We start from the raw sequence: 25137 nt of genomic DNA on the forward strand, positions 1-25137 counted from the left end.
ATATGAGTTAGTAAAACTCAAAAGCTAGAGATCTATGTTCATTTTCTCTTGTTGTCTGCCTTATGACCTAATAGGTTGTTGTCAGCAGATGGAATAATTTGAATCTAAAATACATGTTTATCTTCGCTAGCATACATATTGTTGCAAAAGTACCAGTAAGGTTGTTAACTATGAAAATGTTAAATGTGGAAAAACTTCATTCCTCATAGGGTATAGTTTCTTTCAATGAATTAAGACTTCTTCAATGAAAAATGGCTTGTATTCAGTCGCTTTTAAAAGTGGCTCAGCACATCTGATTTCTGAAAAACATTCAAATTTTAGCAATGGAATGCTAAAATTTTAGTTGGAGATGAGTGGATATTGGCATATGTGAAATGTCAGAAACGTTATTCAGAACAAAATGCATTTCTGAACTTGGTTGTCTGCAAGAAGAGTGTGTTGTCCAGCATTGTCCTTACAAGAAATATTGGATTTTGTATTGTTTTTTAAATAGTTGAAGCTAGAAAGCTTTTTTTGACTTTTTTTTCCAGTGGGGCCAAACTCTGCATCAGTATTTTCTTCTGCATCAAAGTCCATGTGAACTGATGACTGCTGTATTTTTTTTTTACTCTTTTTAATCCTGTTCAGTGTTTTGAAACATTGAAATGAAGATAGAAACGATGACTGTTTCTTTCAATAGGTTTTGGGGTTTTTTTCTGCTCTGCAAGGTCTGGACAAGACATTAATTTTTGTTTTGTAAATGATTAGTTAGTATAAAAATAATGTCATATTAAAAGAAGGTGATTTTTTCACATAATGCTAGTGGGTTGGGTTTTTTGGTTTGGTGGTTTTTTTTTTTTCAAGTGATGAGGTTAAAATATCACTGTGAACTTGAAATTTCTTTCTGTCCAAGCTAGAATTCAGCTTTAGATAAACAGTGACAAATGATTGGGGTGGTTTCAATAAATTTTAGTAGTTAGTTGTTAGAGGAGGATTTTGTTTTAGAAGGTAAACTTAGGTGTGTCACCGATTTAATTTTTTTTTTGTTTACCTTTTCTGTCTTGTTAAATAAAAAAGCTATTTCAGAGTTAACGTTTCACATCCCATTTTTATTTCATTCATTCCTGGTTCTACCCCAAATAGTCTGGATTTTGGATGCTGAAAACTTCTGAAGAATACTGCTAGTGTGGTTAGAAGGAAAAACAGCTGTTCCAGCAAACATCTCAGTCTGAGAAATTCTGAAGTACTGTGGCTAACTAATGTGATTCAAGAGGCAAGGTTTAAGAAGGGAAGTGGCTCTCGTGATCAGGTTGAGGAGTAGAAGAAGCTGAAACAGCTATTGCTCAGGCATTTCGTTAAAACGTTACGGCATAAAGTGTCACTTCTCACCTTAGTGTTTTGATGAGTAAAGTTTCGTGTATATTTGAAAAGGAATGAGCTGGATTCTTGAGCCCTCTGCCAAAAAGGATGCTGCTGCAAGGGAACCCCAGGGTGGAGGGTTTTTTCTTTTTTTTTCCTTCTTTCCTTGTTTTTTACAAAATACCTTTCCTCACTGGATGTTACTTAGATGACTATCTTTGCACATGATTTGAGCAATGAAAATTAGTGGAATGTTTTGTGTTTGAGCTGTAAATTCAACAAAAGTGTGGGAAGATGCTTGAGCAAGATCAATTTGCCCTGCCAAACCTCTCCTACTCATGGCGGGTTATTTAAGGACTGAACTGTCTCAGTCTCCTTTCCCTATCCCAGTATGACTCAGTCAACTCTGTTTGAATTAAAGTATTGAATTCTTAATTTCTCAAGACACTAAAAAAAAAAAAAGTAACCCTTACTGGCCCAGCTGAACTTGTTTGATTCAGAGTTTGTCTCTGATGTTTGAGAAAGTGAGTGAACAAAACTTCTTGGCTTGTAGATAGATAGGAGGGAAGGAGGATCAGAAGTCAGCATGTGCAACACGCACGATGAAGAGGGAAAATGAGGGTGTGGCAGGTATACTGAATTTGCACAACATGCCACATGCACTGTTGGACAGATTATTTAATGAATTGGTTTGCATGTTTGAAGTACTGCCAGATATGATTTTTTTTTTTAACCAGGGATGGAAGCTTGTTATTATTCCAGCTGGCTTGAATTCAGACTTACAGCTGAAAGTGAAAGACATTGTGATCCTGTGGGCAGTCTATTGAATCATCCAGTCCCTCAATAAGTGATGATATAACAGGTTTCCTTTTAGTTTGTTACAGGAATGTTAAGTTTACCAGTGCAGTTTAAGAAACGTCTCATGTAAACCATCTTGTTACTAACATGTATTCATTATGATCTGCTGTTTTTAAAGGTGTGACTACTGGATTTTTTTTTTCTGTATGGATCAACAGTAGAGTTTAAAAACAAACACTTTCAAATCCTGAAACGAAATGGTTAAATTTTTTTTTTAGTAACTCATAGCAGAAGCAGGCTGTACCCATTCCACCTTTTTCCAGTAGTTTACGTAATTATTTTTGGAAACACCATTGTGTTACTAGGTACCAGGATTTTTAATCGTGTTTCTGCTGAAAATAATTGTGGATGTTTCTTTTTTAGAAAGTTGTGTTTTATTTCCAAATACAATGGCAACAGTGTGATTTAACAAATAGAATTGTGAAATAGCAGCCCAGAACCTGTGGAGGCTAGAGTGGGGTGGATGAATCTTGTATAGCTGAAATGATGGCCTGAAGAAAGTAGTTCATGGTCATATTCAGCACAACATTTCCTTTCTCATCTAGAGTTTAAGTCAAATTAAGCACTAGAAGAAGGATATGGGCCATGACCCTTAAGCTGAAAACCACTCCTGGAATGGAAAACTGCAGTTAAATCTAAAAGGTTTCCTGGGAACTTTACTGCTAGCATTTAAACCTTGATTATAAAGTTTTAAGAGGGATGTTCACTTGCTTTTGTATGTTCAGAAAAATGCAGAATGTGCAGTTAATTCTCTACAGAATTTTGACTTGAGACATGGAGATTCCTGAAAGGAAGCCTGTGTTCCAAATCTGAAGACATTGTGAAAAGATTTCAGGAAAATATTTGATGGTTATTTATGTGCTCCAGCTGCAGTTTGGAGAGACTAATTCTGATGTCATTCCTAAGGTTGATCCACTATCTTATTTTATTGCTAGTACACATGGGTGTTGAGAATTACAGTTTTTCCAAAATACCCCTTTTCTACAAAACCAAAACATTCGCATAGACAAAATCAGCTTCTATAAATGAAGTTTCCGAGAGGCAGACTGACTTGCTATGTAGTTGCTAAAAGTACAGTCTGAGGACACAGCTATTTAAAATTAAGAAGAAACTTCTGAATAAAGTTGAACTGGAGTCTGTTGCATCCCAGGATAGTTCCTAATGGGATGTAAAGACAAATACCCCATCCTTCATTACATTTCCATAAAAAGGGAGAAGGCAGGAAGACTCTTTCTTTCCATTTTGGAGCAACAAAGAAGTGAACTTAAAGTGAACTATTATTTTTTGGCTAGTTGTTGTGTGGAGAGCTGAAAGTAGATGTTAGGATTTCTTAATGCAGGGTTTGTTTATGCTTTAGTGTGAAAGACATGAGTATACACTCAAGCAATATAAAATAAACTTTCTAGAAGTAGAAGGTCTCAGATGGCAGCCACTCTCTTCATTATAAATGTTAAATTGTTATATTTGGCATTTATTAAGGTGTCATAGTTACAGTAACTGTTTTGACTGAGATTCTGGAAATGCTTGTACAAAGACTACATCTTAAGTACACACGCAGTCAGTCTCAGTATCCTGTAATAAATTCTTTTAATATATTATATAAGGTGTTTATTTAACATCATTTGACTCACAGCAGATTTCTCTATTGTCATCATAATTAATCCCCATTTGTTCATAAATAGGTGTTCACCTACTGTGTGTATGCATAAAATGCCCATTGACTAACAAATGGGAATACAGTAGTCACTAAGAGAAACAAAATTACCATTTCATAAAATCAAGTTAAGCCTTTTGTTTGCTTCAGAATTCTCAAAATTTCTGTTCAGAATGCCAGCAGGGGATTAGTGAAAGTAATAGAGTTAGGTCTTTTTACACTCCATGCATATTAAATTGGTTGAAGCACTGACAAACCACTCCATGTCCATGGAAAAAATTATCAGCAAGTAATAGCCCTCAGATAGCCTAACCAACAAAGAGTCATTCTTCTTAAACTCTGATTTTATTGTAATTCTATTTTTCCGTACTGTCTAATGGAAATATAAATGAGACCACTGCCAGAAGGGTTTATTCGGGTAGTCCATGTTACTGTACGAACACAAGATTTCTGTCTCAAGCACTACTACCCACTGTCTGAAGTTGGCTACGCTTGCCAGACCCCTACATCTGGGGGTTTTTGATGGCTAGCTTTTTCTGTTTTGTTTTTAAAAACAAATGTAAATAAACAGCTCTTATAAATGCATATTTTTGCTTTATTAAATTATGTTTTAGTTACATTGAAGAGGGGGAGGGTAAGATGATGTTGAACAGAAATGCATGTCATTGGGCTTAACCTTTTAAGGTGCTTTGCCTTACATTTTGCCAGAATGATTTGGAATATTGGTATACCTACTTTATTTGTTGGAGGCAAATAATACTAAGTTTATACATCACATGAATAGTGGTAGATATTGGTTAAGTAAAAGCAAATGATGTACCTTGTACTTAGTGAAAACAGTAGTAAACAATGAGTGCGTAATGAATGTCATGTGTTTTTCTAAATTGTTTCAGCAATTTAGATACCTACTCCTTAGGTATCTAAGGAGAAGAAAGATGGTATTTAAGAGTCTTTCTTCTCTGAGCAATTAGTTCAAGTTCAGCAAAGATTGTAGTGATTCACAGTTGTTTCCAAATGCAGTGATCAATGAAATGCTTATTTAGGCTATGTAAAATATCTTCTACTGCCACAACAAACATTGCTTTTAGACTTGAGGAAACTACATCTGTAGAAACCGAGATTCTAAATATGTAAAACTTTGCTTTGTCCAGTTGCTTTAAATAAAATTTCCATGCTTGGTCTGTCAGTAGGCACTGTTAACAAGCACCGATATTTTCAGAAAGATAAATTAATGTTGTGATTTCCTCTAGAAGTCACAGAATTTGAAATTTTATGGGAAAATCACTGTGTATAAAGATGGTCTTTGCACTTGAGTAGTTCTGATAAGTTATGATAAATGCATACCATAAAAACTAAACTCTGCAGAAGAAAGTTCACTCATTCTGATATAGTAGAGTACAGCCTTCAGAATGATGTTTTACTTTTCCTGAGGATTCCTGAGAAAATGATCTGCTTTTCTTTTCAGCACAGCACATACACGGCACTCTTTCTTACTGATTTGGTTGCCTACTGTACAAAAGTTATGCTATTTTTCTCTACAAGAAAGTACCTAAGAAATTTTTCAATGATGCTTTTGTGGAAAAAATTACATATATGATCTCTCTTTTTCTGTTTTCAGAGAGCCATTGCCTATCTCTTTCCTTCTGGCTTATTTGACAAACAAGCCAGGCCCATGATGAAGGTAGGATTTTTTTTTTTTTTTTGCATTTCTGAGTAATTGTAGCTTGAGATTTTAAGTAACTTTTCCCATTTGCTGATATTTGTTTGTTTATTTACAGCATCCTACTGAAATTTTTCCAGAGCAGAGGAGTAAGTGTTCATGGATACATTATTTTTTTATTATTATTTCTAAGTTATTAGAATTTTTGCATATGTAGAATTCCTTATTTACACAGATTTACTTTTTTCCCTGCGTTCCTAAAAACTGCTAAGACATGAGCAGTAAAAGCCTGATCTGATATTCTGGTTTTTAGGATTAAAAGTACTGCTGGATTCTGGAATACCAGTGGTCTTTTCAGACATCTTGTTAACTGACTATAGATAAATGTTTTTCATTGTTTAAAAATAAACAATAGGTAGGATGACGTGCAGAATCCGTTGAAGTCACGGGAAAACCTTTTGTTGAGTTCAATAGCTTTTTGTCAGAGCTGTCTATCACAGCCATAAAATATTCATTAATACTATTTTAAACCAAAAGTTTTCCTGGTAACTTCATTGCTCTAAAAGCTTAGAAATTACAGCTTTGAAATTGCCAGATGAGAGCAGAGGGAGAGTGGAAACTCTCCCAATCATGTCTCAGTTTTGACCTGAAAGTCCTAACTCTGTGCTTATGTCCATGCTGGTTTTGCTCTTGCTTCTGAGACACGGCATGAAGTCCCAGTTGTCAGTGATATGCCAGTGTGTTGGTCAGTTGGTCAGTGAGAACTTCACTGAAATCGCCAAATTAATTTTACGTAGAATATTTAAAAGATATGTCAAAACCTGTTGTCCCCTTTTGACTCACATTTAGTTATGAACTGGTAGCATGGGTGTGAAATTCTACATTTGCTGAGCTATCACGTCCCAGATGGACACTCCTGATTATCAGCAAATCTTGTAATTTTCCTTCCTTCCTTCCTTTTCCTGTTCCTGGAGTTAATTGATACTTGATGTTTTATACTTGATGTTTTTGGGACTTTGTGTGTCTTTTAGAAAGCGGTCTAAATTATCTGAAATTTTGGAATTTGAGCTTTCAAATGCTATCATGCATTATTTTCTAACTACACGGTATTGTGAAGTAAAAAGTAGAATGTGAAAGGGTAAGAGAGAGTTAATCATTATGCAATTTTAAAATCCAAGGGCTGTTTTATTGTAGAACTAAGCTACTATTCTATATGCTTTCAGGACTAAAGAATTCTTTGAAATGCTAGTTGTGTCCTGAGGAGTGTAAGAACTAATTAGTAAAAATGTATATCTCTGTATTTACATCTAAAAATAACACTTTCAATAAGTATCCCTTTTAAGGCAGCTTTGTCTTGTCTATGCATTATGTCTTCGATAACTTTGAAGTACAAAACCGTGAATTTATACTTCAGAATGTTCCCTGAACAGTAATTTCAACAAAACATGCTTTCACAGCTGCATACATGGAAATTCACACATTCCACTAGTAGTATGTGTAGGTAAAAGCCCTCTGTATTCCTTCTGTTCTAGTATGTTTTGCATCTTTCCATTCAACTTCTGCTGTATTATGTCTTAACATTGTAGTGCAGTACATACCGCGCTTATCAGACAGGTTCTTGGGAGTCTTATCTTTGTCTATAGCTTATAGATAGCTTCATTTGAACTTCGCTGGGGAAAATGTCTGGGAGTTTCTCTACAGTTCAATTTGTAAAAAGCTCTCAGGTTTTTATTTTTGTCACTTTTCTTAATTTGGAAAAGATCCTTGTCATGTTACATTTATGTTTGGTTTTTTTTTTCTGAAGTTGAAATTTGATTTGCCCTTTAATAACATTTTTTATGAATAAAATAATCTGGATATGCTGAATGATACGAACATGTGTTTTCTTGCTGAACTAATTCTGTAGACTATAGCATAGGTCTTTGTATTTAAATATCCCAAACATATCAACATGAACAAGTCCTAAAATCACCCAAGTTCTGAATACAGTTGTGTTAACCCGCGAAAGATAGTTGTATGAATACTTAGTTTAGACATATTATACGAATAAAAAATTTGCTCTGGGTATAAAGCACTGTTTTCAAGAGCTGTTAATCTTTCACCTTTCACAATCATTATGTAGATTTCACTTGTCTCTTAATTTGTACTTCTTCCTATTCTAAAATGGATACTTCTATCTGTAATACCAACCACAGTCTTTGAGAGTTTATTTAAGATGTACATGAGGGATTCCCTCATGTTAAACGATATTTAGAAATATTATATTAAATATTTGGTTATAATTGCAGATGGAGATTGGTTTTTAACAAGGCAGTCTAATTCATTCGATTACCAGACAGGTTGAATATACCCGTAAAATGTCTTTGTTCTCTGATATTTAAAAAGGTAATCACTATTATGAAAGAGGTTTATAACTGCAATTAAATACAAGGGTTTTTTCTTAGTGAGAGTATATTGCTTTCTTGTCTAATCTTGATTTTTATTAGAAATCCAGTGGGGAGAAGATGGCCGACCATTTCACTTTCTCTTTTATACTGGCAAGCAGTCATATTATTCATTAATGCATGTAAGTATGTTATAATCTGTAATACATAATGTTAGCTCCCAGTCAAGTACATGTTGTTGTAGAGATTTGTATCAGGAGCTCCTGAGTTTACTTGTGTTTTCATGGTAGGCCTTGATATCACCACTGAAGCTAAATGCAATGTATATTTTCATGTCACAATATCCATTATTGGGGCATTTTTACATCACATTTAAGAGAACAGACTACATGATAGTTCTTGCTTTAATTTTTGGTTTACTTTACAGTTTTGGCTAGGGACTGGGTTTGTATAGTCTGAACGGTTTCTTGTAGGCTGTTTCTGATTAGTAGCATAAGGTTAGTAGTGGAGAGTGCATATAGAACAAAAATGGCTAGTTCTAGGAAAATTCATTGTAGAATAATTTCCCCCCCCCCCTCCTTGAAGGGCAAAGCTATAGGAAATGTTATTTTATTTGTGCTGACATTTAGTGTGAAGAAAATTTGCATTTAAACTGCTGAATTGATTTTTCTAAGACTGTTCCATTCATGCAAACTTAAGGCTTTTTCTGATTAGTATGGTTCCAGGAGTAAAGGATCTGCATCTGTTTACCTTTATGAAAAAAGCTGTATCTAATAGAACATCACTAGACGCTGTGTCTTAACATGGATTATGAATAAACATTTCATATCTATGACCATCAATGGCACAAACATTATCTACCTCTTTAGAAGAGTTTATAGAAAGATGGGCATGTTTCTTACATGTACTTATAGAAGACAAAAGCATTAATAATGTATGCAGAAATATTTAATTGGACAATCATGTCAGACTTTGTTTCCTCATTAGCTGTCTTTAAAAGTTAGTTCTGTGGTTAGTTTGTTGTCAAAAAAATACATTTTATGTTATCAAATTCAGTGCACAGCTTTACTGAGTGTAGTGTTTTTATTAGAATTATCTGATATATACTTGCGTTCTGCGTACCCAAAGGACAAAATCCCCACTTGTCAGGTACATTTATTTCTTTGGGAGAGTAACCCCCCCCTCTTTTTTTTTGTTGTTGACCTTGGGCAAATGAGCTTCTTGCCCTGGCAGAAATGAAATGAATGATAAATGTAGAGTGTGTCTTTGCTGAGTAATGGAGCTGCAGCATAGGCTTTCCACAGAGGTTTTCTCCTGCACAGCCGGAGGCAGCCCGAGGACCCCTGCTGTTCATTTAAATAGGTATGTCAAATCTGCCTCGAAACGCCGCTGGTTTGATCTGTGGTAATATTTGTGAAGGTTCCATATGGACTTGAGCCCCCTGCAGTGCTAAGAAATAATGTACAACGCTTCATGGTGCAGACGCAAATTTTCTCTGAAAAGGGATGCAATGCTGCGTTTTAGCTGTCGGAGAGGATGATGGAGCTGACGCGCTAGGCCTGTCAACTTGTTACACGGATGGGTTGCACACAGCGAGGCTGTGGAAAATCTGTGCCTTTTAACTTTTCTACTTAATCACGGTTGTAGCATTGCCTTTAGACTGTATGCTACATTAATTCTCTTCCTGCCTTCTGCCTTTCATCCCAAGTTTCACGGAAAAAAGTAAAGCATGCAGGTCTTGTAGAGGAGCCTTATCAAACAGCTGTCATCTGACAAGCTATTTGCATTTGTTTTGGCTGAAACAGAGCAACCCAAGGGCAAGATGTTTTGTTGCATTCCATCATAATGAAGAAATTACAAATTTTACAAGGAGCACAAGTTTATTTTTAGCTCTTCCTAGCAGTTAGAAGGAGTATGCAAGCTTGCCTTGGAAATCCTAAAAGAATAGTGCGCATCCTGTTTCTAACAGTGTGGCAACCACCTTCCAACAAATCGGTTTGACAAATGCATTTTTCATTAGTATAGGATACCTGAGTGTTTGACTGTTTCTGAATATTTTCATTAAGTAGGCTTCTATAAACCTAAATCCGTTAAGCGAGGTTTAACCAGGTTTTTTTTTAGTCAGCCAAGTGAAACCCGAAATCTGCATGAAATTCCCAACATTGTTTTAACCTCTTATTAGACTAATGTGTATTTAAGAAAATGTATTTTTAAGTCTCAAAGCTAATTAATTTGGCTAGAAAAAAAAGGGTTGTATGTTAATACAGTCTAGTGTAAGTAATCAATCCCATTTGAGGATGTCCTTTAAATTGCTACATTATTAAGTCTAATAAATCGGATAAACATAATTTTTAGCTTAAAACTGTGTGCCGTTAATTACTACATAGACTTATGTGGAACTTGAATTTTATTATTTGCTGGTAATGTAACTGGTCACAGCATTATTTGTTCAGTTAATGCTAATAAATAATATTATCCACTTAATAAAAATAAACTGTGTATATTCACATGTATTGTAACCGCCAATATATATATGTTGTTATGTCTTGAATATTAAATGAACTTTCATAAAGGATATTTGCTTTATACTCCATTGTTGTCTTTGTTCTGCCTGTTGAATAAAGTTTAGCTGTAGAGACAATTTATTTTTCTTCTGATACACAAAAGAATGTTTATTGCATGAAACACCACTCCACAAATGTTTGATAGTATATTTGATCATCATTTAACTTAAAAGTTTTTATTTTTTTGTAATGTGCAGAACAAGACGAAATGGTCTCTTCATACAGTTCTGCCTAGCAAAATAGTAATTTTACGTAATTGTGCTTCTTTTTTAGAAGTATCAGAGGTTGTAGATCAGAGGTAAATGCTCTAACAATAGAGCATTTTAGCTCTTAAAAAAACCCCAACCAAAACCTAAAAAACCCCAAAGTATATGCTGAAGCCAAAACCACATAAGAAGCAAAGAAAAATGCAAACTGTGATGTAAAATGTGGGCTCTGCAGCATATTTTAACCAAAATGTTAAAATTTTTTCCCCATTAAATCTCTCCTTTTAGGGTTCCATTTGCTAATTTCTTCCCTAATTTTTTTATGCAGGGTAAAATAAGAATATTATTTTTTTATTTTAAAAGAGAGCATCCTTGTAGAGATCTGAAATTTGATCTCTATTAGAAACGGAAGCGTTTCAGTATGTAGCCAATCTTGTAGAATCAGCTATTTTGATTGTGTAATAGCTGAGTTTACAAGACACACAGATGTGTACATTCATGAATTGGACTATTGAATCCTGAAGTGATTAGTAAAATCTTCACCTGCCAGCTTTGAAAAAGCAAGTGTGTCTTCAGAAGCTTTCCTTAGCTGTTGGGGAGTGAAGATTTGTCAGATAAATTATTGGGCATTACATGTGATTCCTGATTTTGCAAAGGCTCATCCACATACTTTTCTTCACATGTGAGTGGTTCTCTTAGTCTGTTGACTTCATCTCTATACAGAGATTAAATACATGCATTAAATTTTTTTTAATACTTCAGACCAAAATTTTATTTCATAAGAGATGCAAGTCCACTTTCTTTGCCAGAAATATGCAGGAAATTATATTTAGCATTTCTCTTACACTTGGAAGTATTTCAAAATACTAATTTTTAATGTCGTTCGACTTTTCTCCTGTGTAAAGGGTTCTCTGTATGAATGGACATGATTAGTGTAATTTAACCAGAACAGTTTAAAGAGGTCATTTTAATACTTAGAAGTGCATGTTCTGGGATCTTAAACAGGCTGTGGAGTATTGGTGTTCTTTGGGAATACCTAGGGAGGGTCTTCAAGAAAATCTTAACTGTTCCAGCTGTTGTCAAGCTTTCTTTGTCATTGTAACAATGCATTTCTGCGGCTAAAAACTAGTGGGTGGCAACCCATATCTCATTTTATTTGCCGTGTTTATCAGCAGTTTCTGAATACAATGACAAAAGCCTTAAGTCTTCCTCTAACTTGTGTCATGTTACCTGAAAATACTTCAGTTGCTCTTTAGAGGACAGACTGACTATAGTCAGAATTGCTTAAGGTAACTACTGTGATTCCCTCCCCCTGCTCTTTTCTAAAGAACTATGAAACAGTTGTGTTTTTCTTGAGCTCCTGGTTCGTGTATTTTTTGCTGACCGTTCCAATACATAAATGTATATGCCAGAGTGTAGTGAAGATGATGGCGATTTGTGAGGAGGTAGACTGGAGACTGCTTTTGCCAGGTAGGAAGGTGACGCTATATGCCTCATGAAGGCACAAGGTAAGCCAAGAGGCTGGCACTAAAGTGAAAAACCTCGTTATACATTTATAAGACCTAGTAACCCGGCACCTCTTCTGATCATCTAACACCAAAATATCTTCTTCATGCCTGGTTTGACTTCTTCCAAATGCAGAAAGTCATGGAGCTCATGGGAATCTCTAAGCCTGTTCCAACTGAGCTCTCCCCAGATAGCTGAGGGGCAGCCGCAGCCCTCCTCCCCCTTCTCTTCTCTTCCTCTACAGTCCGGAGTAGAAGCTTCCATACTGATTCTTTTTCACGTCTAACTACAGATGTCTAAAACTTGCTTGGTGTCAGGCACACCTAGTGCCCTCTAACCCAAACCATGTCTGTGCTTTTAATGTATAGTCAATAATTTTTGCAGCCTAATAGTCAGCTCTGAATGGAGCTGTTAAGATTATTAGTGATCTGACATGAATCTTGCCCAAAGTAGCGCTAGCATATCTTGTTATCTTAGAGATCTATAGATATATCTGTGAGGTTTGGAAATATTTGAAAATATGATTTGTTGTGCTCTTTTATAAGATGTTTCCTGTGTTTGAAGATAAATAGACTTTTTCAAGTTTAAAAATTTTCCTAGTTCCTATCTGATACAGTTACCTCTATCAAAAATAAAGGATTTCTGAAAGGCATGCTACTATTATAATATATGAGTTCTTACGCTGTCTCAAAGAGAAGTGGACAATTCTGTACTTCAGGATTTTATACTGTGGAGTTATTCCAAAAATACTTTTGTTCTACTGTGCTGTTAAAAATGTCACCAATGACCTGCATCAAGGACTTTAGTGAATTGTCCCTATTTAAATGCTTTGAGTGCAGTTCAGATAACAATCTGTTCTTAGTTCATACACTTTAAGTACAAATGTTTTTAGTATATGTGCGGGTGTATTTTTGTATTAGTGGATAAATCAGCTTGAACAGTAGGTGTTTAAGCAAGGGTTTTTTGTTTTGGTTTTTTTTTTTTTTAAATGTAAGCTATTGCAGAAATTTCATTGCATCCTGTTGCAAATCCCAGTATTATGTTAAGAACTAGTATTTCATTGGTTAATTTCTGATAATACAGAGCTGTCTCACATTTCTTCTTTTACTGTGTTTGTAAATATTGCAAAGAAAAAAACCCAACCATTGTTCCTTGTCCCCACTAATTCTTACACTGTAGTTTCTCTCTAGTATTTGCTAAAACTCATTATATAAATAAGGTATATGAAAGTGATTATAAGCTTTGTATTTTCACTTGTTAATGGAAGTAAATTATTTGGTATGTAAGTACTTTGTTGTAGTACAACAATCTGTTTTGTTTCAATATAATTTATAATTATTTCTCCAGATACTCCTATTTAACTTGTGATTTGAATCACTGTTGTAATTCAGAGTATTAGATGTTACATTTTAGAACCAAATAGTCTCCAAAAGTTTCTCAACTGAAAAAAACCCTGAAAACACTTTATTAAAAGAGTGATTCTTCTGTAATATTTTCAGTGTGACTTTTTGGAATATTTTTTCCTTTCATTTTTCTGAAGTGATAAATCACTGTCACAGCATTGTTTGAAAATAACAGCATAGTTAAGAATTTTGAGAAAACTGTTTAAAAAAATACTGAAAATTCAACGTAAATATATCTGTAATGTCTGAAAGAACAGAAATTCTGATTATGGTAAACGTACAATTTTGTGTCTCTATAGATGTGCCTGGGTAAGAGGGAGTTCTGACTGATACAGGCTACCAATAAAGCTGACACTCTAAATGTACAAAAATCTAATGAAATGAAATTATTTACAATCTTAAACCTTGTCAGTATTTTGAGGAAGTCAAACTAAAATATGGATGCACTGATGAAATTATCGTGCAATATGTTTTGAAGTTACATCCATTATAAAAATGTAGTTGCTTTTCTGTATGTGGTTGAGATTTTTTTTTACAAGCATATGTAAGAAGGTAACAAACACTGTTGAAGAAAAATAGCAGAATTCAAAATTAATTACTTTGAACTGCATATGAAAATATTATATATACTGTCTAAACGTTTGTTGGTTTAGATTTAACTTGCTATATATTTTTTTTAATTGTCAGAGCTCTGCTTGTTTTCTGACCTCTGCATTTTCAGTGTTTGGAGAGTAAAACCACATAAACACGTGTTTTAAATAACAAAATTTAAATATTAAATGGATAAATGCATTTAAATACTTTTTCCATGTACATTTTAGGAAACATATGAAAAATTGCTGAATGTTCAGAAATATCAAGACCAACTGACAGCTCAAGACCACCTTCCTCAGAAGGAAAAAAGGTAAGCTTCCAGTTAGAATGAATATTGATACTAGTTTTCTTAAAATGCTTCAATATGTTGTTTTGGCACTTCTTGTAGTTCCCCACCCTACCTGCCTCTTATTCCACATACACCTTTTCAGACTTTTTCCCTATTCCTTGTCTAATATTTGTATGGTAGTTTCAGGTTGAAAAGCCTTACCTGTAGCATGCGCTTGTGGAGTGCTCACTTCTCACTGCTAAAATAGGGAAACCCCACCTATTTCTCTTGCTCTTTAATCTCTTCCTGCTCTTTTCAATATTCCCTCCTATATAAAAGTTCTGAAGTGTGATTTGAAAATAAGTAGAGAATATCCAGGATTCTGTGTTTCTGTATATGAAGTTTTCTAATTACTTCTTTATTAAAGGTTTTTGAAAAAGGGGGTAAACTCTTTATAAGAAAACAAGGCTTTTAAAAATACCAAGTAAATTGCTTATCTGTTGGAAAAATCCTAAGGCCTAAAGCTGAGCTCTTTAATAGTCTTTCGTTAATTACAGTTCTTGAATATTTTTACTTACCAATATTTAACTTGAAGAGTATCAAAATACTTAATTTCACTGTTTTTCTTCTAATGGCTTTGAACAGCTAAATCATCAACAACTATAGTAATTTTAGAAAAGTTTATTTGGTTGGATTTGTTTAAATATCACCATTATTAGTAATTGTATTTAGTTTCTCTTCTTTTTCCTCTTTAACTTCTCTGGTATGCCCAGCAAGCTCTTCAGGTGGTTAGCCACTGGACAGAAAAGATACAGAAGAAGCTATGGAAGATGCTACAGTTGTTAGTTTCTTAGTGCATACAGTCAGGATTGTCTTTGAAATGGGTATATGCTTTAAGAACCATTTACTTCTCTTAGGCTGTATTCTTGATTTTCTATTTTGAGATTTTTTTTGCAAGGGTTTTATGATATATTAGAATATTAAATTAAGCAAGTCTTTAAAAGAAATGGATGCAGCTAGGAAGTTTTGATTTTGGCATTTACTGCTTTTCTGTATAGTTACTTTTTCACTGTCCAAGTTGTTTTTATCTTTGTTCTTGCTGTGTATTTTCTAGCCAGATTTATGTGCTGTTCCAGTTGCACATCATGTTGGTTTGTCATTTCTTAATTTCAGCCATTTGTTATTTATGTTAGGAAGAGAAAGGATTAATTTGCTGAGATTATTTCAATTTCTTAAATAACAGAAGTTCATGTTTCTTCATGATATAAATAGTGTCCTATGACCCACAGAATGTTTTATCATAGATTCATGTTAGCTTCTGAGCAGACAAGGGAACAAATGAATTTAGTTTCTTGGTGTACGCTGCTGAAAAATAACCTGACTCCTTACAGAGCTCAGCCAGTGGATTTACTGATGTGAAAAATGACCTAAAGCTAGTCAGAGTTGAAAGGTTTTTTCCCTGTTAGGTTTGTAAAAGCTCAGAGAATTGAAAGGATTTTTGAGACTTATTTTCCACACTGGATATGGTGCTTCCTCTGAGATTAGCCTGGATAATTTATCTCCGAAGTGTAGGTAGAAGGTGGGTGGGAAGGGCTGGGGGTTTTTTTTTCTTTTCCCCAGAAAATAATCTATTGTGGATGCATTCTGTAATATTAACTGTAGGGTTAGGACCTGATCTTGAACTACTTTTAAGTTTATAGCTTTTCACATGTAAAATATTTCATTGATTTCACTGGGAGTAGCAATATGTAAATGTAGGTATATACTTGAGTCTGTCAGGATTGGAAACTTTTTAAAATTATTGTTAAAACCAGCGTTGTTTCTAAATAAACGTTTCTCATGCCCTGACTCAGAAAAGCATTAAAATACATACTTAAGAAGAAGTACTACTTAAAATCACCTTCAGAAGGAGTGCTTTTCTGAATCACAGCTCCCTTAATGCTGCTGAAAACATTCATTAAGATTGTTTCTGAAAAACCTGAAGAGGTAAGAAACTAGTTACAGCTTTGCCTTAAAGTTACCTGGTAATGTTGGCTTGTATATTTATGGTGGCATTCTGTTTAGTTGGTCACTTCGTATCATAAATATTTCACAAAGATTTATTTCAAGCATTGGTTTTTCTTTGTGTTAGCATCTCCGTATGAGGCTGTTTTCTTAGAAATTTCTCCTTTTACTATCATCAGTGCAGTTTCTGTGCTGAGCAGGTCAAGATTACGCAGTAGATAGAATACAGCTTGTCATTGCTGCATTAGTACTTTGACTATGCTTACTGCTAGTTTTTTTGTATTGATCAGAAGAGTAAAGACCAGAGGCAAAATTCTGTTACTTTAGAATTTGATTTTAACGTTCTGCCTTTGATTTTGTTCTTTGCTGCTTGTAAACCAAATTTTTCTTAGCAGCAGGCTTTTAAAACTAAGTCCTAAGTTGTGGAGAAGATTGCTTACTATTATGATATTACTCTAGTTCAATCTCGGACTTCAATAATATGAATAATGCATAACTGATACTCATAGTTTTCACGTGGTTAATTCAAAACGTGAAGTCGCCATCCCTTTCAAAAGACAGATTTTTTAAAATCAATGTAGGCCTTCTCATGTTTACTATAGGAATGTGATCTGTATTCATTTGTAATGGAAATTATAATGAAAATGTATTTCTGAACAAAGACTGACTGTATGTGTGGTCCTTTGTGATGTAACTCTAATTGCATGGTTAATTAAAGGGAGAATATATGTGATATTTTAAACAGAAACCTGGCTGGCAGCAGATGGCTGACTAAGATTGAATTGGAAGAAATGTTGTTAGAAAAACTGTCAGATGATGAAGTAAGTAATTAATCTTTCTAATCTTAAGGAGGCTTGTGTCTTAAAAATACGGACTCTGGGTGCATTTTTGGATACTGAAAAGGTACTATGTAGAAGCAGGTGTTCTTGAAAAAGAATGTTGTTCCTTCTCATAAAGTCTATGCATGCTCACAGCATTGTCACATTCATGTTGTCTTGAAAAGTGACCTGTGTCGCGTTTTTTTATCTAGCACAGTACAGAACTATTAAGGGTGTTCCATTGTTACTAATGTAGTTTAGTTTTTCTTCTGGTAACGTTGTGAGGCCTAGAGTGCTTGTTCCTTGTCATCTAATGATGTAGTCAGCAATGGAGTGTAGTAACACTTTATAATAGAAATAAATAGTCATTTATTCTAGTTACAGATGAAAAATGGATAGGGCTAGAAACTCTGCTTGCTGTAGAAAAGGGTAAATGTTCAAGATGGGAAACATGACGGATTTGTGTAATGGTAAACCTGCACAGAGTTTCTGATTATTTAATCTTAAGGACATGATAATGATAGAGAAATCAGAGAAGGCTGATCAGAAATAAGGAGTCCCTTTTCTTAGTGATTGGCTACAGAATCAAATATCAGAAACAAGATACAAAGCTACATAGATCTGTGGTCTGATACAGATATCTCTTATTATATTCTCCTTGATAGGAATATGGTGGGAGAGAGGAGGATTTTGCAGTTTCCCCAGTATCTGCAAACTGTGTTACTGTCTAGATTTGGAGTCCTTCTTTATATGTATCTCTGGGAATAAGATTATTCATGCTGATAGTCGTCCACTTTTTTCTCACTCAGAGCTTTTTCCTACAGTCCCCTAAATAGCATTAGATTTTGTAACAGCAGGTTCAGTGTATGTGGCCAGCTTCAGTTTTCTTTTGGAAGTTTAAGCTTGAATATGATAGTACCAGAGAATATAACACTATTTGTCTGAGCAGCCCAAATATTTTCTCACCTAGAAACAGTGTTCTTCAATTTCTTCTGTCCTGTGGACAGCATCATTGCAAAAATAGCATAGCAGCAGCAAACATGCCCTTTGCTTACTTGTCATCCAGAACAGTAAGATGTGATGGCTTCCTTGTCTATGGGTGATGTGAAAAGGTCTCGGGCAGATTGTGGTCCGTAAGCATGTTAGAAATCGCTGTTGTAAATTCTCCATCCTGGTATACGCAGTAGACTTCCTCTATCTTGCTCGCAGTAGAAGTTATGACTTCAGTGTTTTCAGTAGCTCTTCCATTTGGAATGGCTGTTTTTCCTCTCAGAGTGCCAGAAACGGGTTTAGTTGTAAAACCAAACAGTTGGGTGTTCTTCACTGCTTGGTTTTTGTACACTCTACATCTGTAAAAGTAGACTGCAGTAAACTAAAAAAAAAAAAAAAACCCAAACCAAAAAAAAAAAAACCACCAAACCCCAAAACCTTTTGCATACTGGCCTCTTGCATATAAAGCCACAAAGCCTCAGCCTATAGGAACAAACATTGTTTAAATGTATTTGAAAAGTCTCTGTATGAGCTACCAGTCTTACCTGCTCAAATTCTTATATTTTGCCATTGCAACAAAATTTTCTGTGGTGTGTGCGTTATTAAACAAAATCAGTTATTGATATTTTTTTCCCTTTGCACTCTGCAAGTGAAAACTGTTGGAAGCTTTCTTCATCTATAACCTCTATAATTTTTAAATTTTTGTATTCTTATGTATCTGCTCTTCAAAGGCTTTACCACACATCTGTGTCATATCATTAGACAGAAGTAGCTTTCTAAGTGATGTCAGAGTTCCAGGGGCTATTGCTAGGTTACAAGAAAAGTATTAAATTTTGTGCAGAAGACTCTGGTAACAGAGAGAAGAAAAAGTACTTCTAATAACAGCTTGTAAGGAAAGAAAACTTCAAAATAAGGTTATATCATCTATATGAAAAACCCATTTTAGATAATAGCATACCTTTATATCCCGTGACCAGCTGTCTAGTGCTCCTGCCAGTAACACTTCATAACAGGACATCCCAGCTTTTAGCACAAATGGGTTAACAGAGTGGTGTTTACTCTTTAATCACATGTTGAAGAACTTTGGAGTGGGGTGTAAGGGGGAAGGGGAACCACACAGTAGCAAAGGATAATTTATTTCAAGAGGTTGCCCTTTAAGTCAAGTATCTCTTGAATTTTTAAATAGCTTGATTGTTCGGTTTTAAAGGAAATCATAAACATTAAAGTAACTCAGCTTGAACAGCCAAAGATAGGTAGATAGGTATTTCCTGTATATATTATGAAATATAATCATTTAAGAGGTTCAGTTTAGTGAAATAAAATTATTTCCAAGTCAATGAACGTGCTGACTTACTGAAAATGAGGTGAAAATCGTTTCCTTTTGCCATTTTAATAAAACAATAGTAAAAGAATGAAGACCCCCCTCAATGTTTTCTTTTTAAAAGTGAGATGAACTTCATTCTAATACAGTAATCCTGTATTACAAAGGGGTTGGTTATACTTTGAATTAAAGTTTCATTGTTGCCTGAAGAAAGAACTAGGTATCTTTAGTCACACAGAAAATGATGCATCTGCTTGCTGTTCTTAAATCAGCATGTAGGTGCAAAAGTGTCATCTTGTCAGAAATCATCAATAAAAGTGAAGTAAGAAAGATCAATTATATAAAAATAGAAAGTTTTAACAAATGCAATTACACTTGCATCTTTTAATGAAGTCTTGTTGTCTACAGTATTCAAGATTTATTCAACTCTTACAAAAATTGATGATGTTGCCTTGTGGTGACATTGAGGAGAAGTATATACAAAAGTTTTCCAAAGAAGTTCCTGTGCAGTTACAAAAGGTAGTTATTGAGCCCTTGAAGTATGATGAGCGAGGAGTGGCCTTCAGCACCGGTGAAGGTAATAATTTCAAGTTGGTTGGTAACGATGCAGAATTCTTTCCTTTTCACACTACTTTCTTTATAGTATGTACAACACTGCTGAATGTGTCACTACTTCATTTTATATGCTTATTGCATGTATAATTGTTAATCATGTTATGGCATACTAAGTTACGACATGGTCTGATAACAAAGTGGAAGTTTCTGGTGCAGACTCTATCAACTGTTAGTTTTTATCTGTATTTCTATACAGTAGTACCTCTGTAGAGAGGACCCTGTTCTGCTACATGTTGTAGGATACAAAAGGACTTTCATTGCTGGCAAGAGTTAGAATCATAGAATAGTTTGGGTTGGAAGGGACCTATAAAGGTCATCTAGTCCAACCCCCCTGCCGTGGGCAGGGACATCTTCAACTAGATCAGGTTGCTCAGAGCCCCGTCCAGCCTGACCTTGAATGTTTCCAGGGGTGGGGCATCCACCACCTCTCTGGGCAACCTGTGCCAGTGTTTCACCACCCTCAGCGTAAAAAATTTCTTCCTTATATCTAGTCTGAAGCTACCCTCCTTTAGTTTAAAACCATTGCCCCTTGTCCTGTTGCTACAGGCCCTGCTAAAAGGTTTGCCACCTGCTAAAAAGTTGACTGTTGAACATAAAGGGTGAAGGACTGGGGGAGCACAAACATATGGAGAATTCCATACATGTAATGGTGGTGTTGCTTAGTATAGAAGTGGCATGCTTAGACCGCTAAGTAACCTTTATCATGACTTTTGCAGGCAGTCCAGCAAAGGAGAATTTCAAAGATGCAGAGTAAATAGCAAGGTGTTTTGATATTTACAAACAGCCTAGGAAAATGCAAAGAGGGAATTCCTAAATTTTTTAAACAAGTGGACAAACCACAGCTAGCATTATGGAACAGAGACGGGAATCAGTCATTGGTACTGAGACAGAGGGGATGTTAGAGAAAACCCATGAAGGTCTCTCTATGTTCTAAACACAGGCTGCTTACATTTTCAGTGGAGGGACACATAGCGGAAGGAATGGTATGATATGTGATGTGAGTGATTGCCTAGAAAAAAATAATGTAGCAACAACGTGGATAGGAAAGTCTGACTTTCAGGACAAAGCATATGCACACACACACACTTTATATCTGCTGTACATTTAAGAGGAATCTTAGTCAGAGATGATGTGTATTCTTCAGCAGCAGGCAACAGATGATAATAAGAACAAGGGTCACAGAGAATTTGAGGGGCAAAATGGCTAGAGAGCTTTGTTCTAGCTGGGTTGGCTTCAAGATGATGCGACAACAAGGAGATGTGAGAGTGCCAAACTGGGATTTAATCCACATTTGTTTTCAGTAGTGTCTTCAGAACAGTAGTTATTTGAAGTTTGATAAACATGCAACCCATGTTATTTAAGAAAAGCCATCAGATTTTGTAAGTTCAAAACCAGTCTTGTTTGTGCCTCATCACCCCCCTAAATTAAGAAAAAATGTCTAACTTGTTTCATAATTCCTTTATCAGAACGATTGCTTCCTTTGTGCTACAGAAGATTGGTCTTAGGCTTTAGCACAGAGAGTTTGTCATGGTTTAACTTGAAGCTAACGCACTTAGAGAGAACTAACTTGAAGTAGTAATTTCTGAGGAAACTATGCTAAATGATGCATAGGCATTGCTTATATCAGTATAATTAAAGTGTTAACCTTTTCCATGTGAATATTCTTAAACTTCTGTACCTTTGTATGATTTTATCAAGTATTTTAATATTACTAGAAATTGTACTTAGGGTGAACGTAGGTGTTCAACAAACTTTATTTTCATATGCTGTGACATCGTGTGCTGGTTTTGTCTGGGATAGAGTTAATTTTCTTCATAGTAGCTAGTATGGGGCTATGTTTTGGATTCTTGGGCACTTGAAGTTCTGTAGAATATTGAAGGCTCATAACAGGTTGGTTTAAATTCCTTTAAGGTACAAGAAAAACTGCAAGAGCTACTGCAGTAGTTTATGACAATGGCACTGGAAAAATTACAGTGAACGGAATAGATGTTTTGCATTACTTCCCAGTGCTGCAGGACAGGTGAGAGCACTATGAAATGCTGTATTCTTACTGCACTTAAATTATTCCACTGAAAGTCATGCCGTGCAATTATATTTTGGTGCTGTGTTCCGCAGAGTTGATGCTATGTTCTTGTTTCTGTACAACTGTCTGTTTTATGAAAATTGGTCTTGCTTTCCCCCCTAGTTTTCAGGAGTCAGTAGTATAAGAACTGATAGGTAAGCCTTGCTCTCTTTCTTGTCTCTCCCTTTCTGAAGGGATGCAAAAACTAAGAGCACAGACTATTTGGATAGTTCAAATTTTGGTCCACTTAGAAAGGGCTTGCAGTTTATTTTAAAAATAAACAAACAGTGTCTGTAAGTGTTTCCTGAGAGATTTGCAAATTGTATGCATGTGTCATTACTCTGGCATACAGTAACATAGTGGAAGCAAACAAGGTGAGACACTTCATGTAAAGCTTCAGATTTTGGAGGATGTGCACAGTCTGATACAGAGAAGACTTCTCATAAGGCTGACATAGGAAGGTTTCTATCCCTTATGTGATTCTTTATTTTATATTATGGTTTCTGAGCTCAAGAATAGAATGAGAGATTGCTCAGTTTGAATATCCAGAGCTGACGGATCTTGGCATCTATAGATAATCAGTGAAACAAAAGTAATTGTAAAACTGAACTTAAAATACTTACCATTGGCAGTTTGAATATGCTCCTAGCTGCTAATTTCCCATTTATTTAGTTGGTATCACTAGGAAATTAGAGAGATGAATGCCTTTCTGGATCTCTGCCTGAAAGTTAACTGTGATTTTGTATATGCTATGATAAGAAATGTACATAGCATGTAACTATATACATGTATGTATTTAATTTTTATTATGATGATTATTATTTTTTATTTTTAGAGAACAGTTGTTGTTCCCTTTCCAGTTTCTGGACAGAGTTGGAAAACATGATATGGTTTGCACAGTCTCTGGTGGAGGAAGATCTGCCCAGGCTGGAGCAATACGTTTAGCGTCTGCAAAAGCCTTAAGGAGTTTTGTGACAGAAAAGGAGGTGGAATTCATGAGGCAAGGTAAGAATTGAAATGATTTCAACGTTTCTTAATGTGTTTCTGGTAATTAACGGAATTAATACAAAGATCATTAAGGATCAGATAGTGCAAATTTGAGTAAATAATCCCAGTGAAACCTTGTATATTGTATGAAAGGGAGCTGCATTTATTTATAAATTGTTTTCACTTGTTTCCTAGCGTCCTTTGTGGACATTTTGAATGACTTCTTGAGCATTTTTCCATCTGTTCATGACCTCTCTTAGGTCTGTTAACCAGCTTATATTGCCTCAACATAGAATCACAAAACGTATATTCACTAACAAATAAATCTGGATCAGGCATTAGTGAGCTGTAAGGTACTAAGATTTTGTTTTGTTTTGTTTTACTTGGTTAGTCACATCTTGTTCGTTTTTAAAAAAGTTTCATTCTCAAACTTAAACACTGGAAGGTTAGCTTTGAAGGGATAGTAATGAGCACAAACATACTACATGCAACTAGCCAGACTGAAGGAGCTTCTTTCCTCTCTTGCTTTACATAGAGTTTACAAGTTACCTAGGTAAGACAGAACTTATTTGGGTAACTGCAGTATTTGATGCTTCTCAGTGATTAGATGCCATACTGTTTAAGCAAATACAGAATTATCAACAGTGAGCTTTTAACTATGTTCTTTCTGGACTAGTAGGGAGAATACCCGTGTGTATTGCTGGCACAACAGCTGTGATTTTTTCACTCTATTGCCATCCATGGCAGTAAAGCTGTCTTCATGCTAGTATCTTTGCAACAAGTTTCTTTGATTATGGTTTTTCAGTACTGACAAGTATAACTTGCTAGGAATAACCCCGTAAACTGACGCTGTAATGAGTTGGGTATCTTGTAATGAGATCAGCATAATTCTGAACATGTTTTGGACGTTGCCAAATATACTTTGGAAACACTAGGTGTACTTTAAAGCAGTGGTCTCCAAAGTGGGGTGTGTGCACCCTGGTGTTGTGCAAGATAATCCACTGGGGTGCAGGAAGAAAATCTTAGAATTTCAGTAGTGTATATAATTTATAAATGAATAAATACACATATATTGGGGGTACATGCTCAAAAATATTTTACTGATAGGAGTGCACAATCAAAAAAGGTTTGGAGGCCATTGCTCTAAAGGCTTAAGCAATATAGGTGCAAAACAATGTGGGATTTTTTTAGTGGTTCGTAAAGTAAAACATGAAGAAAGTTCAGTTACTAAAGAAGAGTTAAAATTTTAGAGGATCTGATGAAATTCCTTTCAGTGTGTTTTATACTGAACCCTTCTAGATGTTACAATTCATATGCAAAGTTACTGGCTGCTTTGAACGCCCCACATGTAGTATATCTGTAATATTAACTAATAACAGTAAACAAATGGGTGCTTTTCTGTGTTTTGTAGCTGGACTACTAACATTTGACCCACGTGTGAAGGAACGAAAAAAGCCTGGTCAAGAGGGAGCCAGACGGAAATTCACCTGGAAAAAGCGTTAAGTCTGAGTATTTAAAGAACAACAGAATGCTACCAGAATTTCAAAACATACTGAATTATGATTTAAAACTATTGTATAAATATATTTAGTAATAAAGACTTTTCCACTATAACTACTATGTTTTCTGTGTTTAAAAAGCAACAAACAACTTTCTTTAATTTTATTTAAAATTGTGGAAAATTGTGGTGTGATTCGTCAGAACGCTAAATCTGAAATAGTAGCTTGAGTGCCAGCTTTGCATCTTAGCTCCACTGAAGTCAATAACGATTTATGAAACTGTTGGTGCATTATAACTTTTAGAAATCAGTCTGTTTGTTAAGTGACTTGACTGTCTAAATTCTGGAATTAGGCAGCTCCTAAACAGGTATTTGGACAACTTTGACATGCCTCCCTTTCTGCCTCA

The 25137-nt window shown here is 35.1% G+C and overlaps 1 protein-coding gene across 1 annotated transcript in view; it reads left to right on the forward strand.

The window, feature by feature from the left end:
- MRPS9 (mitochondrial ribosomal protein S9) overlaps window positions 1-24844 on the forward strand; it is a 34566-nt gene extending 9722 nt beyond the window's left edge. Inside the window, exons 3-11 of the mRNA XM_009326244.1 lie at window positions 5469-5531; window positions 5629-5659; window positions 7997-8076; window positions 14395-14477; window positions 17185-17260; window positions 19977-20145; window positions 22095-22203; window positions 23081-23250; window positions 24644-24844. Coding sequence (XP_009324519.1) covers window positions 5469-5531; window positions 5629-5659; window positions 7997-8076; window positions 14395-14477; window positions 17185-17260; window positions 19977-20145; window positions 22095-22203; window positions 23081-23250; window positions 24644-24735 — 873 coding nt within the window. The 3' untranslated portion in view covers window positions 24736-24844. The remainder of the gene's footprint in view (window positions 1-5468; window positions 5532-5628; window positions 5660-7996; window positions 8077-14394; window positions 14478-17184; window positions 17261-19976; window positions 20146-22094; window positions 22204-23080; window positions 23251-24643) is intronic.
- The last annotated feature ends 293 nt before the right edge of the window (window positions 24845-25137 follow it).

This window comes from Pygoscelis adeliae, unplaced genomic scaffold, assembly GCF_000699105.1.
Source record: "Pygoscelis adeliae isolate BGI_AS28 unplaced genomic scaffold, ASM69910v1 Scaffold156, whole genome shotgun sequence".
Classification (NCBI taxonomy): Eukaryota; Metazoa; Chordata; class Aves; order Sphenisciformes; family Spheniscidae; genus Pygoscelis; species Pygoscelis adeliae.